At 31.6% G+C, this 16631-nt stretch overlaps 2 protein-coding genes across 10 annotated transcripts in view; one reads left to right on the plus strand and one right to left on the minus strand.

Moving 5' to 3' along the window:
* LOC122629266 (prominin-1-A) overlaps positions 1-9004 on the minus strand; it is a 25802-nt gene extending 16798 nt beyond the window's left edge. Inside the window, exons 1-5 of the mRNA XM_043812487.1 lie at positions 8876-9004; positions 7764-8144; positions 6717-6772; positions 6253-6428; positions 5437-5624 (exon numbers count right to left, since the gene is read on the minus strand). Of these exons, the coding sequence (XP_043668422.1) occupies positions 5437-5624; positions 6253-6428; positions 6717-6772; positions 7764-8144; positions 8876-8891 (817 nt within the window). The 5' untranslated portion in view covers positions 8892-9004. The remainder of the gene's footprint in view (positions 1-5436; positions 5625-6252; positions 6429-6716; positions 6773-7763; positions 8145-8875) is intronic.
* LOC122629270 (trace amine-associated receptor 9) overlaps positions 5575-16631 on the plus strand; it is a 59865-nt gene continuing 48808 nt past the window's right edge. For 2 of the 9 annotated variants that reach the window (XM_043812499.1, XM_043812500.1), the window contains exon 1: positions 11686-12440. The gene's annotated coding sequence lies outside the window, so the exon portion shown is untranslated. Of the gene's footprint in view, positions 5704-6126; positions 6362-11683; positions 12441-12502; positions 12521-15061; positions 15305-16631 lie in introns of those variants that run through there. The other 7 variants (XM_043812501.1, XM_043812502.1, XM_043812510.1 and 4 more) reach the window with 7 other exon arrangements.

Here is a 16631-nt window from a genome sequence, read left to right on the forward strand (position 1 = left end):
TTGCATTCAGGAATGCAAATGAACATATTATAGTAAGGATATATATTTCACATTTGGAATGATCAACGATAAACGAATGAATGCACTAATAAGGATATTTAACGAAGAAATATATAAATACGTCAATTTCTGGTAATATTTTTTTTCAACATATCAAACTTATATAACAATAAAGAAATGAAATTTTATATTATTCCGTATATAATAACTGAATGATAATTAAATGGTGCAAATGAATTAAAAGAAAATTTGAATCATTCTAATAAGAAATATATGAGTCTTGCTGGATGAATAAAGTTACATAAATGGCAGCCAGCACTCAGGAGTGCATATTAAAATATGTCAAGGGTATACATCTTTATTCCAAAGTTATCAACAAATGAATATTAAATGAGAGAATTACTAAGTATATATATATATGGTGGAGAGAGAAAGAGAGAGAGAGAGAGTATTTTTATTATACATATACATATGTATATGAAAGTTTCATAAGAAATGTTAAGGGGATATAATGAATGATATGATGATTATTAAGAAATATTTATATATATGTCTGTGGGAGAAATATGATTATTTTTTGGAATAAAAATGCATAAGTCTTGGTATATAAATGAAACGATTGAAATGGCTTGCCTGCACTCAGGAGTGCATATGATAGGTTACAGTAAGTACATGCCTGCATTCAGGAATGCAGATGAACATATTATAGTAAGGGTATACATTTCTCGTTTTGAATGATCAAAATGAAAATGCACTTATGAAAGTATATAATAAATAAATATTCCAGTCTTATTTTATTTTTTAAAGAAATAATATTTATTTAATAGTAAACGAAGATTATATCATACTCCTCCTAATATAATAAGGTATTTATATTTAAATAGAGTGCAAGTGAATGAAAAGAAAATTTGTATCATTCTAATTAGAAATGTATAAATCTTGCTAAGCGAGCGTTATGATATAAAAATAACAGCCTTGCACTCAGGAGTGCACAAAATATGTCAAGGTTATACACCTTTATTCCAAATTATTTGATTTAAACATGATTATTAAATGAAAGAGTTGAGAGATATAAAGAAAGGATATTTTTATTGTATATAAACATATATATGAAAGGCTTATAAGAAATACGAAAAGGGAATAGTGAATGATAATGTTTTAATAAATGTTTGTGCATAAGTTAAAGAAATATGATTATTTTTTGGAATAAAAGTGCATAAGACTTGGTATATAAATGAAACGAATGAAAAAGCTGTTCCACACTCAGGAGTGTGGGCGAAAATAGTTCAGGGACAGGTTTGCATTCAGGAATGCACCTGGATACTCAAACATGTAGATCTTTATTTCAGAATAATTCCTAATTTTTTTTATATGATTATTAGTAAATCACTAATTCTTTTTGAATCTTTTTTATATATATTCACTTTTGATGATTATATATTTATATATATATATATATATATATATATATATATTTTATGCAATGCCAACATAGTTTTTTTTCACAAGATGTTAGAACGGCTCAGTTATTGTAAGAGTCATTTTACATATCTTGTATGAATATAATCATCATCTTATATAGATTCTAATTATTCTGATTAAAAATCTATAAGATTTGAGGTAGCTAGGAATGTTAGGATTTATTAAAGCAAGTAGTGGCCATAAAATAAATTCATGAAATAAATTTGTAAGAATAATATACAGGAATATATTAGAACCATTTTGTCTCTAATATATATAATATTTTTCTATCTAATCTTATTTTTCTCTTTCAAATTTTATATTTCATTACTATTTTATATACATATACAAAATACATGATTTTAAAATTGTGAAGTTGTATTATATTTTTTATAATTTAATAGATAAGAAAGTGTCATATATAAATAATATAATATGTGCATTTGACTCGATGTAACTGCATACTTCGCGTTAGCATAACCGTAATAATGTAAGATATATGTAATCTATCGATTAAATATAGATCTGATCTCGTTATAGATATGCTTATGGCGGTATACAAAATTGTGTATGCATTCTGTAATACGACGCAAGGTGCAGTTTGCTCTCTTTCTTTTTTATCTTTTCTTTTTCTTTTTTTTTTAACGTGGGTTAATTCTTAAATATTGTGAAATATTCACAATTTGTTTTTCTTTTTTTATAACGTATCTTGAATAATTTACAATATATGTTTGTTTTGTATTAAACAATTGACAATTTATTATGCAATTCTTTCTTTTTATATATTTCCATATATTTCTATATATATATATATACACATGTATATATACATGTATTTGTGCATAAAATCTACTTCATATTTTTATTTGTAAACAGGAATATATTAGAATCGTTTTTTAGAATCATTTAAAAAAATTTTTATTTGTTTAATGTAAAACAGGTTTTCTAATGCATCGAGAATTCGATATATTCAGTGCCAATTTTATGGCCATTTTAATACTTATCTTTTTTTTTTTTATTTCAGCATTACAATCTATGGCAAAAAATGTATCTATAAAATTTTTTATTTATTAAATTACCAAAATTATGAAAATATTTGCCCATAGATTGTAGATATAATTTTGTCTTTCCACACATGCCCTTTTATATAATTTTCTGTTACAGAGAAGTTCCATTTGCACGTTTCAAGATTAAATTTTGAAGAATATCCTTTTATATATTAGTGGGCATTAACAGCACCGTTGAAATTTCAAGATTTGTCATATAATCATATTATATGACAAAAAAATAAATTGATAAAGATTATGAATGCATTATGTAAAATAGATTTATGTTTCAGGCTTTTTGGATCCTCTAATTGACAAAAACTCAAAACGAAGTAATAATGTAGATTAATTATTGAAGACTTTGATACAACAAAGAAGAATTGGAATTATAAAAAACAGAAGGCAACGAAGGATGAATTATTTTTTTTTATTCATTAGAAATATTCCAAAATTTTTTAATCTATTTTCTGTTTTCTGTTTCAGGGAATATCATTTAAATTGGCAAGATTGAATTCGACTCTTCGTTGGTTTGTTCTTTTTCTGTTGATTGTTTTTCCATGTGTGTGTGTATGTAAAATAATTTTCATTGCAATGTGTTTTATTTTCAGAAAGTAATGAAATTATAATGTTCTTATATCCACAGGTTGTTTTTTCATTACATAAAATTTGCATATTTGTTTTATATTATATATATATATTGCATTATATATGTATATATTATATATATACATATATTATATATATATATATATATATATATATATTGCAGATTTTAATTATTTCTTGTTTAGTTATAAAATGTTTTTGATGTTTTATGTTCACAGATGACTGCTGATTTATTATAAAATTCGCATCTTTTTCGATTGCTTCCTTCTTTTTAATTATGAAACGATTTAGATGTTTTATGTTCACAGATGCCTGCTGATTCATTATATGAAGTTCGCATATTATTTCGATGGCTCCTTGTCTAATTATGAAATGTTTTTTGTTTATAGGTGACTGCTGATTTATTACATAGATCTCACACATTATTTAAAAAATTTTTTTTTTAATTGTCCAAAGATTTAAATGTTTTATATTTATTGTTTACAGGGGACTGATTTATTGTATAATAGTATTATGTATTTTCATTATCTAATAATAAAGTACTTAAATAATCTTTATATAATGTTTATAGGCCATGGGCTTAGTAATCATTAATGTGTTTTATTTTCAGTTTCATCATATTTCCTCGCGTTTATCGGGTAGGTAGGTCGATATTAAACGAATTCATAAATTTTCGTCTGATCTTAATTGATTAGACAAAAATTTAGATTCGTTTCGCGATTGATTTTGTTTTTTCCAAATTATAATAATTTTTATTGAAAATGTAATAATAATGATTCTATATCATTGATTTTAAAATATTTGGCATTAGTAGTAGAGTCATAGCCCGCGGGTCTCCGTATGCAGCAACCTCCAAGTGGTGAGACCTGGAAATCGATATTACTTGCGATATATGATAAATGTAAATAACGCAAGTACTGTCGAGCTAATGGCTGCATTTAAATTCAATCAAAATTTACTACATTCTATGACGATTTTGTTATTGTTCATTTCTTTTGTCTCAATGGAATTTATCTCTTACTTATTAACTTTAAATCTGTACCTGTTTGATAATTTTTTAAGGAAATTCTCATGAATTAAGAAAATTAAAACTTTCATAAGAAATATTAAAAATCATTAAATTTTCTGTTTAATTAGAAGTCGGGTGTTTTATTTCATATATTTAAAATATTTGACATATGAAGTCATGAAACTTCTTAATATACTTTTTTTTTTTTCCTATAATTTCTAATAAAGATGATATTCAACCCCTAATCCCTTAATTTATAATTGTCCTATATATATATTTCTTCAGATTTTTGAAAAATGTTATTTTCTTTGGAAAAATCATGTCTAATAATAAATAATTTTCGAAAGTAATTTTTACATAAATAGAAGTTTGTTTCGAAAATCTGAAAGGATATCGCGTAAAAAATCTTCATATTTCGAATGAGCTTTTGATCACCAAATTGGATAAAAATTTGTTATAGTGAAAATTTATGACATAAATACTTGTAAACCCATTGGAAAAGAATTTCTTTAAGTTGTTGCAAACATATACTATAAAAAAAAACAAATACTACGATGATTTTGTCATTAGTTTTGGAGGAAAAAATCAAGTAAAGTCATTATTAAAAAGTAAAGAAACTTATAAAATCAGAGCCCGTAGGCCCTAAAATAAGTCAATCAAATGTCAGCTTAGGATTTTTAATAACTAATGTATTAATCCCCGTTTCTCCCACCCTGCTATTTTTGTGTTTTCATCTCTGCGTATAACCAAATGTTACTAAGGTTACACCAAGAGTGAAAAACAATATGTGTTTATTTTTTAATTCCTTCATTCAGAGACTGTCATTTGCGCTAATGATGATAAATTTTCTCGCTTTGTTAAGTACACATAAAAAATCACATTTGATGTAAAAATGATAATAATCTTGAGTATGAATATATATTGATATATATTAAAACTTTTGTTTTAGTTATATTATGCAATAATCATTAGTCATGACAGTCGACTACACTTAGTGCAAGTTTTTGCATCTTGGCGGAATGTGAGAGAATCCTAGAATGAATGTGTTGGTGTGAATGCTTTGCTCTTTTTAAATATAGGCAATAGGTAGGCAGGTAGCATAATTTTATGTGCGAATGTGTGAAATTTAATTTTGAACAGATAGGGTTCGGGCAAGACGCAGGGTATGGTTTCTACTCAGGAATGAAGAGTGCTGCTTTTGGATTCATGTAGAATTGTCACATATTTTGATTATTTAACTCGATCATGTTTACATCAAAGAACAATCGGGAATAAAATTTGAGATTTTGTTTTATTAATTTTTATATTACTCACTGTCCAAATCCGCGAGTATGGCCTCACTTGCGACATCGAGACTTCTCGTGAGACATTTCCGTAGTTGCGTCGTTGTATCTTGATGATAGTCGTCGAGATCCTGCAATGCCGTTTCCACTACCATGGGAAGCTTCTCGATTCCAGCTCTTGCGGCCTCGTTGCAGACCATCATGGTGACCATGCACGACCTGTGGAAATTGTATCGAAGGTTGTATCGTTCGATGGCGAAACGTTAAGAGCCTATCTACTAGCTCGAGTCTGCTACAGGTAAATTGCTTCTCCTTTCTTCCTTGCTCCTTTCCTCGTTTTTCTCTTTATGTTTCTCTTTTACTAGTAGTTCCTTTCGCAAAAGCAAAATTGAATGCCCGGCGAGAAAACTTGGTTAAATCGAAAACTTTCGGACGTAGAGATATATACTCTTATCGTGTTGGGACAGACCCGAAATTGATTCACGTTATTTGTTCTATATATAACCATAGATAGATATTGATCGAAGTTTCTTATTTTAATAAATACCAAAAGATTATACATAAGTATTCTTTTTATAAATAATAGAATTATAGTTACGCTCTATATACGTAGATAAAGAAAGGCAAATACAAAGAGAGAAAAAGAGAGAAAAACGTAGATGATAGAATAGATGCAGATGGATGAAATTGATTTGAATCCATTCCTCTTCATTGATTGCAGATTTGCTGAGAGAATGGGGTAAGAGAGAAGGGATCGAGAGAAATTCGTTTCCATAAAGGACGACGAACTCTCTCTCTCTCCCTTTCCCAGGATATCTTTAAAATGAATATGGTTCCTTCGACATACCCGAGTACGAAGACAAAAGCTGCAAGAAGAAATGCGAGGACCTCCGGATGCCGGCAGGGTTTGTAATCCTCTCTAATTGGACGACAAGCGAACCAGAGTTCTGTGCCAGGTACTATGCAGGCCATGATGCAGCAGACACCGACTGTCGCTAAGAATATCGCTTCGATGTGCATCGACTGCAATCATCATTAAAATTATCATTGACGTATTACGTAACATAAGGTTTTTATACATCTTGACGTTGACGATCGACAAAATCGCTTTTCGTTCTTGAAATGACGAGAATATGCGAAATTTTATGTCTCTCTCCCTCTTCTCTCTCTCTCTCTCTTTCTCTTTTTCTCTTTCTCTCTCTCTTTTCTTTTTTTCTCTTTCTCTCTCTCTTTTCTCTTTACTTCTCTACATGACGTTCTCGTCAATATCTTTGATGAATCATATTTCATATAGGACAAGAATCTACTTACCTCAGATATTAATTTGGAAGTAGTAATACGGTTCTCTATCGCTTCTATCAATAGACCTGCGAAGAGACATGAACTATTTTAAGTTCTATAAATCTATAATGATAATAGACAGGAGTGAGTCAGTTTCTAGCGTTTGCATTCGAAATATTTTTCTTTCGAAGATATATATATATATATATATATATATATATATACATACATACATACATGCATACACACGTACACACAAGTTCTTAGAAGAGAGTTCGTACACGATGGAGAAGTTGTTTGAATTATGTGAAGATAATATTTTATCACATTATGTAGAGAACTTAAATGTTTAGAATATTTATTTGTCTATATGTATACATACATACATACATACATACATACATACATACATACATACATATATATATATATATATATATATATATATATATATATATATATATATATTATTGCTTTTTACGGTCATAATATTTGTGGAAAATCTATTTTCCTGATTGATATAAAAGTAGATAAAGTATTTCGCGTACGATCGATGTTCATAATCCTCCCATTCTACAGCAACGGCTAAAGCAATGCGTATGAGCATATATAATTGCAAACGAACCGTAATAGTGGGATACGATTGCATTCGAATTTATTTATCGAGTCATCTGTATGCATGTACTATACGCGCTTTCCGTAATGGAACGTTGGGAGAGAATTAAAGCGTCGATCGAGAGAAGCTACGGTAAAATATCTTTTTATATATCTCTTTCTTTCTCTTTCTGTCTCTAGGTAAGATCCAAGTTTAAAATTAAAATATCTCGAGATGCGATTTCTGATAGAAAGTGGAGAGCGTAGAATATGAAATTGCTGCGTTAAAGTTTTTCATTATCATTCCGATCTCGTGTAGTGTGCGTATATATATATATATATTTTTTATTTTTACGCTAGTAGAAAATATTTTCGTTTTGTAGCTTATTTGTCTAGCTATATACGAATGCATTTCGATTATTTTTAAAGTTAATACAAAATGAAAAATATTTTCGAATGATGTTAACATGTGTTGTACTTTACCGATCGGTATGTCGTAAGGATGAATGAGATAGAAAACGTTTCGTAGAAAATTAAAAACAAATGGTGCTTGGTCAAGATGTAGAGTAGCCATCTTGAAGCGTTCTTCGGAAATTGTTTTAGGGAAATTTAGTTTTGGCGCCTGTTCTTCCCAATCCTTTACAATTGACGGAGTCCAGAAGTGAGATACATTGGTACCGTTTTTCGTAGCATCTTCTACCAGTACATCCATCATAGCATCGAGTTGTCCTCGTTGGTTTTCGCTTGAGACATTTAGAATAACGATGCTATCGGTGGTACAATTGTCTTCGGGATTGTCGATTTCTACTATTGAATCATCCTGTGTCTGAACGTTCGAGATCGTGACGATAATGAGGAGGATTTCTGAAAAATTTGATTATTACGTGTATCTCGTTTGTATTTTTATGATTTTGTTAATTGATAACGATTCGATGAAATAATAATCGAAAGATTGAATGTTTTTAATAAAATTCTAGCCAATGTTTTTATTAAATTTTATAATACGAATTTAAAGCAAATATTTGTATATAACATCACGTTAAAATTTTTCATATATTTCCGTTTTTTCCTTTATCGTTATTATCGAGAAAAATGTAGGAAAATAGAAAATTTTGAAGCCTTAAAAATAGATCGAATTAATCGTCAAAAATAAACGCCAACGTGAGATCACCGTCGATGGATAAAATAGTTCGCTAGATCCTCGACCTTTTTCTTATTCGGTTGAAGAGCGATGAAAGTTTCCTTATCGTCCGTTTCTCTTTCGCGTTGATTCTGTTTTCATCGCGAGTTTGCCGTTCGAAGTCTCCTTGGCGTATCTTTCGCGAAAATTGGATTTGTCCGCAGTGCGGGGAAATAAAGAAACTTTAAAGAAACGTACAAGTGGAAAAAGGTCTGTAGAACACAGGAGAGAAAAGATCAAAAAATTGACAAATAAGATGAATTTGTTATACGACGAATTTACAACGAATCGCGTGGAAAAATATGTTCAATACTTGTAGATGAATGAACGACAAAATGATAGTTGGAATTAAATACATTGAAAAGAATAGAAAAATAAAATAGAAAGGGACAATAAACGAGAATAGTGTACGTGCCATGGATCACGGCCATTTTCCGGTCGGACGTTTTCCTCCTCGTTGGCGTTTCTGCTCGAATGTCCTGATCGTGACTGACAAGAGAGACATAAAAAGGAACACAGAAAAAGAGAGACAACACGGTTGCCGTCGAACAGCCACGAGCTGACTGTCGTTTTACAGAATTCGCAGAGGCTTCTACGAAGCCTCTCAAACTTTCTCGATGTTGTCGAACTCTTGGCTTGGATCGAGCGGGGAAGAGAGAGAAAGAGAGATACATATATACATACATATATAGCTATATAGGCAGACTAGAGTGTGAAATGAGAGAGGGTGGATAAGTACTCCGGGAGGGCATAGAGCAGAGGGGAAGAGGAATAAGAAAAGAGGTGGAGTCGTGAAATAGAAATCGAAATCGAGCGGCGAAGTAACCGGGTTACTTCGATACGTTAGGTATACCAGTACTAAGATTTTCGAGGGTAATCCGGATCATATGTGTGTGTACTATGCAGATAAGTTTGTTTCTATGTGTTCATGTGCGTGTTTTGGATAAAAGGTGATGGTCTTTCAGTTTCTACGTCGTAGAATATCGCATTAGGTGACCTGTTATAGAGTAGACGTCGAAGTGGAAGCAACAGATAGGAAGTTAGGTGCAAGACGATGGCATGGAACTTCTTCACATTCTGGTTATCCGCATCCTATCGGAAATAAAAATTGTTTTTTTTTTTCTTTTAAAGAAATTCTGAGAATTATATACGAACATTTTTCAATTTTCAATTATCTGGCATGGATCGGATTTAAAGAAAGTGAAAATATATATAATCAATGTACAGTGTGCAATTCGATATTTCGATAATTTTTTATATTTGAATATAAATAATTAGAAATTAGCTCGAATGTAAATGTTGTGTATTTCAAAAAAATTCAATAAAAGATGGATGAAAATTAATTATAAAGTTCTTTTTTTTTTGAAAATCAGCGTAACTGTCCGGAAAAACAGATTTTATTTGGTATATTTTCGTAGAAAGGATCTTCGTGTTCTTTGACTTGGCCTATAAAAGATAACTTGAATAAACAGCTATAATTCCGTCGAAAGAAAGTACTGTAGCTAGTGGACAGTTTTCGTTTATTTTCCGTACGATGGAAATGAAGAGACGCTGTCTGGATTTTCCTTAATCTCATCGGAGTCAACTGTAATCCATGAAGGAAGGGAGATCAGCGAGTGAAAAACGTCCCACGTTGATCTCTTTCATACTCTTTTCTTTCACTGTCTATTTCTTTTTCTATTTCTCTTTCTATCTCTTTCTTAAAATCAGTCGTCGAACCTTCTCAACTTTAATACATAGCTCGTAAAGGGTGAGAGTAAAGGTTAGTTGGTGAAAGAACATGAAGAACATAATTATTCGATTGACCGAGAAAATCGATTATCTGGTCAGTTCGAAGTTTCAATTAGTTCGGATAATTGGAATTATCCGATTCTATTCTTCTATATCTGTTTCAGCGAATTAATGACACGTTAGTTTGAAAGAATCTAGAGAAATTAGGAGCATTGATTCTTAATAGAGTAACATGATTCAGTTTTATGAAGAATAATTAATAATAATGTTTCGTTAAACTCAGGAATTTAGCTAGGAAATATAATAGGAAACCATAAAAACGGGTGTATCAAATTTTGTTCGAAGTAGGAATAAGATATTTTTATTAAATATATATCGAATACCAGTATTCCTTAGTCTTTGATTATAATTCAATTGAAATAGAATTCCTAGATGTGGTAAAATATTAATTTATTATCGTTGTTTCTCAAGCTGTGTATCTCACGATAGGTGTATCGCTAATATTAATGATGCACGAAATAAAGTACATTACTCTCGGACTAACAAATAGTTAAATGTTTATAATGGTTGTGTCATAGTAGTGGTGATGCATCTCACTAAGGATTTGTTATATTTCTCATGATGGTGCATGTTGTCTCGCATGGTGCATTCTTTATATCATCTATCATTGTTTCTCCTTGTGACATGGAGGGACAATACCGCAAACAAAATAAGAAAATGCTAAGATTCTTTTCAAAGATGATTTACAAAAATTTTTTAATTATTTTATCCCTGGCTAATTCCTTTAATGTTACACATTTTTTTCAGAGTGTCTAAATTGACAATAGCATTTAAGCATTGCTCTTTGGAAATAGACAGTCATTTACTAAAGAACTTGCTATTATACGGGTTGAAGGTCCAGCTTGTTTATGATCTTAATTAGAGGAAAACATCGGAGGAAACCTCGTTTCGAGCGAATAGAAAAGGGAACATGTTCCTTTTCCTTTATCTCGTAATGATCGAAGGGTCGTTCCGTTGATAGGAAAGTGTGTCAGAGACACGGGTTTCGCGAAGATCGTTTCGAACTTGAGTAGTATATGTCTATATGTATATGTGTGTGTATACATATACCATACATAAGAAAAAAAGCAAGTAAAAAAAAGTAAGAAGAAAAGATAAGAATATACATATCGCAAAGGATGGTCACGAAAGGAACGCGTGGGCGTACGAATTTTGGCACCGACGAGATCGTGTTAGTGTGGTATCGTTAGGAGAGAGGAGAAGAGAGGAGAAAAGAGGAGAGTAGAGAGAGAGAGAGAGAGAGAGAGAGAGAGAGAGAGAGAGAGAGAGAGAGAGAGAGAGAGATAGGAGAACGGCTGCTCTTTCGGGTGCAGCGCGAGAGTCGGCCAGTCAGTGCGTCGTCAGCCTCCGCGTCGTCGCGACGCTTCTCCTTCTTTGTCCCTTCGTCTCTCTCGTGCCGTCGTCTTTACCTTTTTTCTCTTTCTCTCTCTCTCTCTCTCTTTCTCTCTTTCTCTTTTTTTCTCCCTTATGTCTTTTTTTTTCTTCATGTTTGGTTTCAATCGAAAAACGATACAAGGTGTTGTCTTCCATGTCTCAGTGATATAAAGAAAAGAAAAAGGATTTTTCTTCGTTCGATCCATCGATCTATTCTTTATATTCTTATCTTTTTTCTCTTTTTTCATTCTTTATTTCTTGGGTGAAATGCGTCGCGATTTGCGAACAACGGAGGAGGAAGGAATGAGATGAAGGAGATCAAGTGGAAGGAGATAAAGGGTTTTGAAATTGTTAGATCCTCTGTGTGCGTGTGATCGATCGAGAAGTACGGATTTTCGGAGCTTAAAAGCTGTGCGTGAAAAGAAGAAACGAAGGAGAAGGAAAGGAGAAAGAAAGAGAGGGAGAGAGAGGGGGGAGAGAGAGAAAAAGAAAGAAAGAGAAAATAAGAAGAAAAGAAGGAGGAGAAGGGCTGCTTCTATAAACGTCGCTCATAACTTTTTTTCTTATTCGTTGGATCTTCTGCAGGATTTGCTTATGAGCTTTAAGAAGTACGGATACTGTGTTCGTTCAAGCAGAACTCAACAAATTTTCAAGAGACAAGAACTATAGGATAGGTTCGGATAAGACTGAAAGGATACCATTAGGGAGACAGAGAGAGAGAAAGAAAAAAATTTCCAAAAGATCTTCTGACTGCCGGAAGTTGTTTCGTCTTTTGTGGACCAGCCAAACTATACGGTCTCTCTTCTCTTCAGGGGGTACGTGCCAAGATTCGGTAAAAGCAACGCTTCAAGAGCTTCGAGCTTTTACGGCCGCGACCTTGAGTGTCATCCTCGAAGTACAAGTTCTTTTCTTCTCCTCATCTTCTTCTTCCTCCTCCTTTTTCCTTTTTTCTCGTCAAACTCGCGCGGTGATTAAGGTATTATAAAATAGTACGAGTATAGGACATGACCTTGAGAAATATCGTATCTTTAGTTGTAAGAATAAAGTTTCATGTTTGAAACGCGTTCTTTAATATATAATACGATGTTATATTTCTTGAGAGGTTAGATTTAATTTTGGTTCATCGCTATTTCGTATGCATAATTTGAGTAAAGAACATAACTACATGTTTGATATTACGTTTCGATTCTTTTAAATATCACTTGAATAAGAAAGGGTCGCTGGAAAAATATTTTAAGATCGTTTCTATTTATAATAAATTTCAGCTTGATGTCCGCCTTGAAAGTCTCATGAACTTTTTTCTTCTTTGTTACGAGAAAGCATCATCATGTACATTGTTTCTTTTAAAAGAAGAAAAGATACTTACGGATATAAGGACGGAGCGTTAATTGCAAGTTCGTTCTTAAAATTTTATCTTTCTCTAACATCGGCCGGAAGTAGATCGTATTTCTTTGCGAGGTGAAAGCCGTGTTTTGTTGGGTCACTCGGCCCATTTATTTACCGCGTAGGCATATTGCCAGGGATTCATCGAATTTCGATAAAACCGAATATTATGACGTATTCCGAGATCGTTATATTTTAACAAAGAACCAACGAGAACGCGAATCGCAATGGGATAGCCAGTTTAAAGCGATACGCATTAAAATGATATATCGCCGACGTTTAGTTCGTAATGCTGAATTAGTTTACGACAACGATTTGAACAAAACACGTTATATGTGCACTCAAAATAATATGTAGATACTCTTTGAATTATTTAGAGATTGAAATTATTCAATACTATTCAATATTTTCACGGAAGTATTACAGTACCATACAAATTATGCGGAATTAATTATCTGTCGATTAGTTCGTTTCAAAAATTATTGCAAATCAAATTATATTTGAATATATAGATATATGTATATTTTTTTGTACATCATATTGATACAAGATCGTCCCTTTTTTCTCTTAAACTTTTTCTCATATATGAATATATAAATGTGAGTTTGAAAGGAATCTTTCGAATCCCTTTGGGCCATCTTCAAAAGAGAGCGAAGCGACCAAGTTGGATTAACGGACGCTATCAAATAGAGTAGATAGAGAAGATTTTGTTCTTATCATTTGAAAGAAGTCGAAAATAGAGCATCGAGTTTTTTCTCGTTATCGAGAATTTCAACTTTTAAAATAATTGTAGATAATGATAATGGTAATGTGATAAATAAAGAGCGAAGTAAATTATGCATCGATAATAGACGACGGAGGAGAATAGACTTCGGTGGAGAACACCAAGGCCTATTCCGATATATATGTATCCAATACATAATCATAACTCTCTTTATAGTATTTCTTTCGCGATATGTAAAACGTTTCTTCTTGAATAGATTTAAGAAATTCTCGATGGAAAAGATTGAGCATGAGATCAATTTCTATTCGCTAGTAATACATGTCCGTCTATATTTCAGATATATCCAAATAGTCTCCTCGATCTACTCTCAATTTCGTGCCCTTCGATTTCTTTTGAAAAAAGAATAATTCAATCAAAATTTAAACACCAAAAAAATAGATTTTTCGTTATGTAAATAAATATATTGATTTCTTGTTAAAAAATCAGATTTTGACATTTTTCTTAAATATTTCACGGATTTTCATATATTTTTTTCATTCCTCGTTTTAAACAAGAAACACATTTAATATTTTAAATGATTTCTTTCTCAAACATCTTAGGTAAAAACGAACGAATGTTCGTAGTTTAGTTGCAATTGAAATGTAACAAAGGGTTTGAAAAAAAGATACAGCGTTTCCTAATTTCACGTAAGTGGTAATTAAAAGGGAAAGAGAAAAAGAAAAATGAAAAATAGGACGCTCACAGAATGTTTACTTATATGAAGAGATGAATGTTAACATAAAGTGAAATTTTAAATATTTCAGCTTCCTACAAAAGGTATTTCATTCAGGCAATTTCTATTTACGCGGAAAAATAATGAACCAGACTTCTTTGTTGGATGTATATATGTTGTCTACATTTTTTCGAATTCTTTCACTCGTATATATATATATATATATATATATATATATATATATATATATATATCTCGTAGGAAAATTATCGTTGTTCGATTTTGATAATGATTGAGCGTTCGATACTTGCGGATGACAATAGAAAATTGCGTGACGATGTACATATAACGAGACGAAATTCCCGTATTTAATCCGGCAAAGAGAAAATTTCCTTGGAGAGAAAACGCGTCGTCAAAGGAATTATCTCTGCGTATTTTCGACGATCCGTTACTGCCTTTTGGGATAAAGTTTATTTCAGCGAACATTAAACGTAAGAGATAGATGATTGTATTAAATAATTTCATTGGATAAATTCATACTGATAATTTATATGAGTTCGTTCACTGAATCATTTTAGTTACTAAAAATGTAACGGGATTCAGATAGTCAAAGAGAAAGATAAAAGAGATAAAGAGGGATAAATAAAGATGGAGACAGAAAGAGAGATGTGCTCGTACTAGTCACGTTGGGTTCTCTTTCTAAAGCACCTTCGATGGATCGCCAGTCGATCAACGAATTATTCGCGCGAGCGATAACCACTACTCCTTCGGGCTATCAGTTTTCGATTAAGGATATCCCTTTGTTCGAACGATTCAACGAGAAAGGAGAATTCGCTGAAGCTGAAGAACTTGATCGACGAGTAGGTATCCTCGTTTAATAAATTAAAAGATCATAGCATCTCTCCCTCTCTCTCTCTTTCTTTTTTTTATGGTTTCCTTTTTTTATTTACTTTCATTCATACCTACATATTAGATATTCAGGGTTGTCTGCTTACAAACGATAAAATATTCGCCGCATAATTATGTCATTAACCGCACCTGCGGTTATTCCATGCGTGTTGCAAATGCAATTGGCATATGCATACTCGTTATCTATTAAAATAGTATTAACGATGTGGAGATCATCGTTAATAGCATTTTCGTTGATAGTCGTATCTCCCATTCTTGATTAATGGAAATGTTACATTATATATATATATATATATATATTTACATATATACATATTAATTTAATTCGAGCGTATAAACTGAGTGATTAAATGAGTTTCGTATGATTAACACCAATAATTCGTTAATCATTCAAACGTTTATCTGTTATTGATTGATATATATCTAAATCGAGATCAAAGTTCAAACAGGTCATCGTCTATGTGTTGCATGGACGAACTCACTTCTTCCGTTCCAAATGACAAAGTTACTTACTTCGGTGTAACGTAACAGTAGATCGTTCGAACGTAAAGTGCCAGGGTAACCTGATTATTTATCGGTGAAAGTTTAGTAGAAGCACGACACCTTCGGGAAAATTCAATGACAAGTTCGGACGGTATAGTCTTTGGTCGAATTACAAGAAGACTTGGACGATTCTTCCGAGGAAGTCGACAAACGATAATTCGAGGATAATAAAAAGTGTTCATCAGAATCATAAAAGATATATGAAGAGTATATGAAGATAGTATAACGTGAAGATAATATAAAGTATTAATTCGATGAGAAATAAATAAATAAATAAGTAAATAATAAATAATGTAAAACAAGGAAGTGTTTTTTTGTAATTTGATCGTAAAATCGTATCGAAAGTTTTTAAACAACTCATGATATTTTTGAGTTTATAGAATGATATTTTTTTGTCTTTCCTCTTTTGATGTAGAAGTTGCGAAATTTCTGCATCGTTGACAAAATCTCACAGAAGCTAGCTAGTACCTCTTGACAAACATAAAACTTCGCTCCTTCCTTCGACGCGTTAAATCTCACGATTCGCCTTTTTTACGAGCCGAGGATCATTCTTTCTTACCCTTTTGTTTAGTCTCTCTCACTCTCTCTTTTTCTCTCTTTTCTCTTCGAGGAAAAAGATCCTCTTGCTATGAATTTTTCCCTGCTTTTTCGAGGAAGTAAATCATAAATCGTTCGAATAAGAAAATATTTTCTTCTTTTTTATTTTAGAAAGTTACGTACAATTTATGTTACTAC

The sequence above is a fragment of the Vespula pensylvanica genome, chromosome 5 (assembly GCF_014466175.1).
Source record: "Vespula pensylvanica isolate Volc-1 chromosome 5, ASM1446617v1, whole genome shotgun sequence".
NCBI lineage: Eukaryota > Metazoa > Arthropoda > Insecta > Hymenoptera > Vespidae > Vespula > Vespula pensylvanica.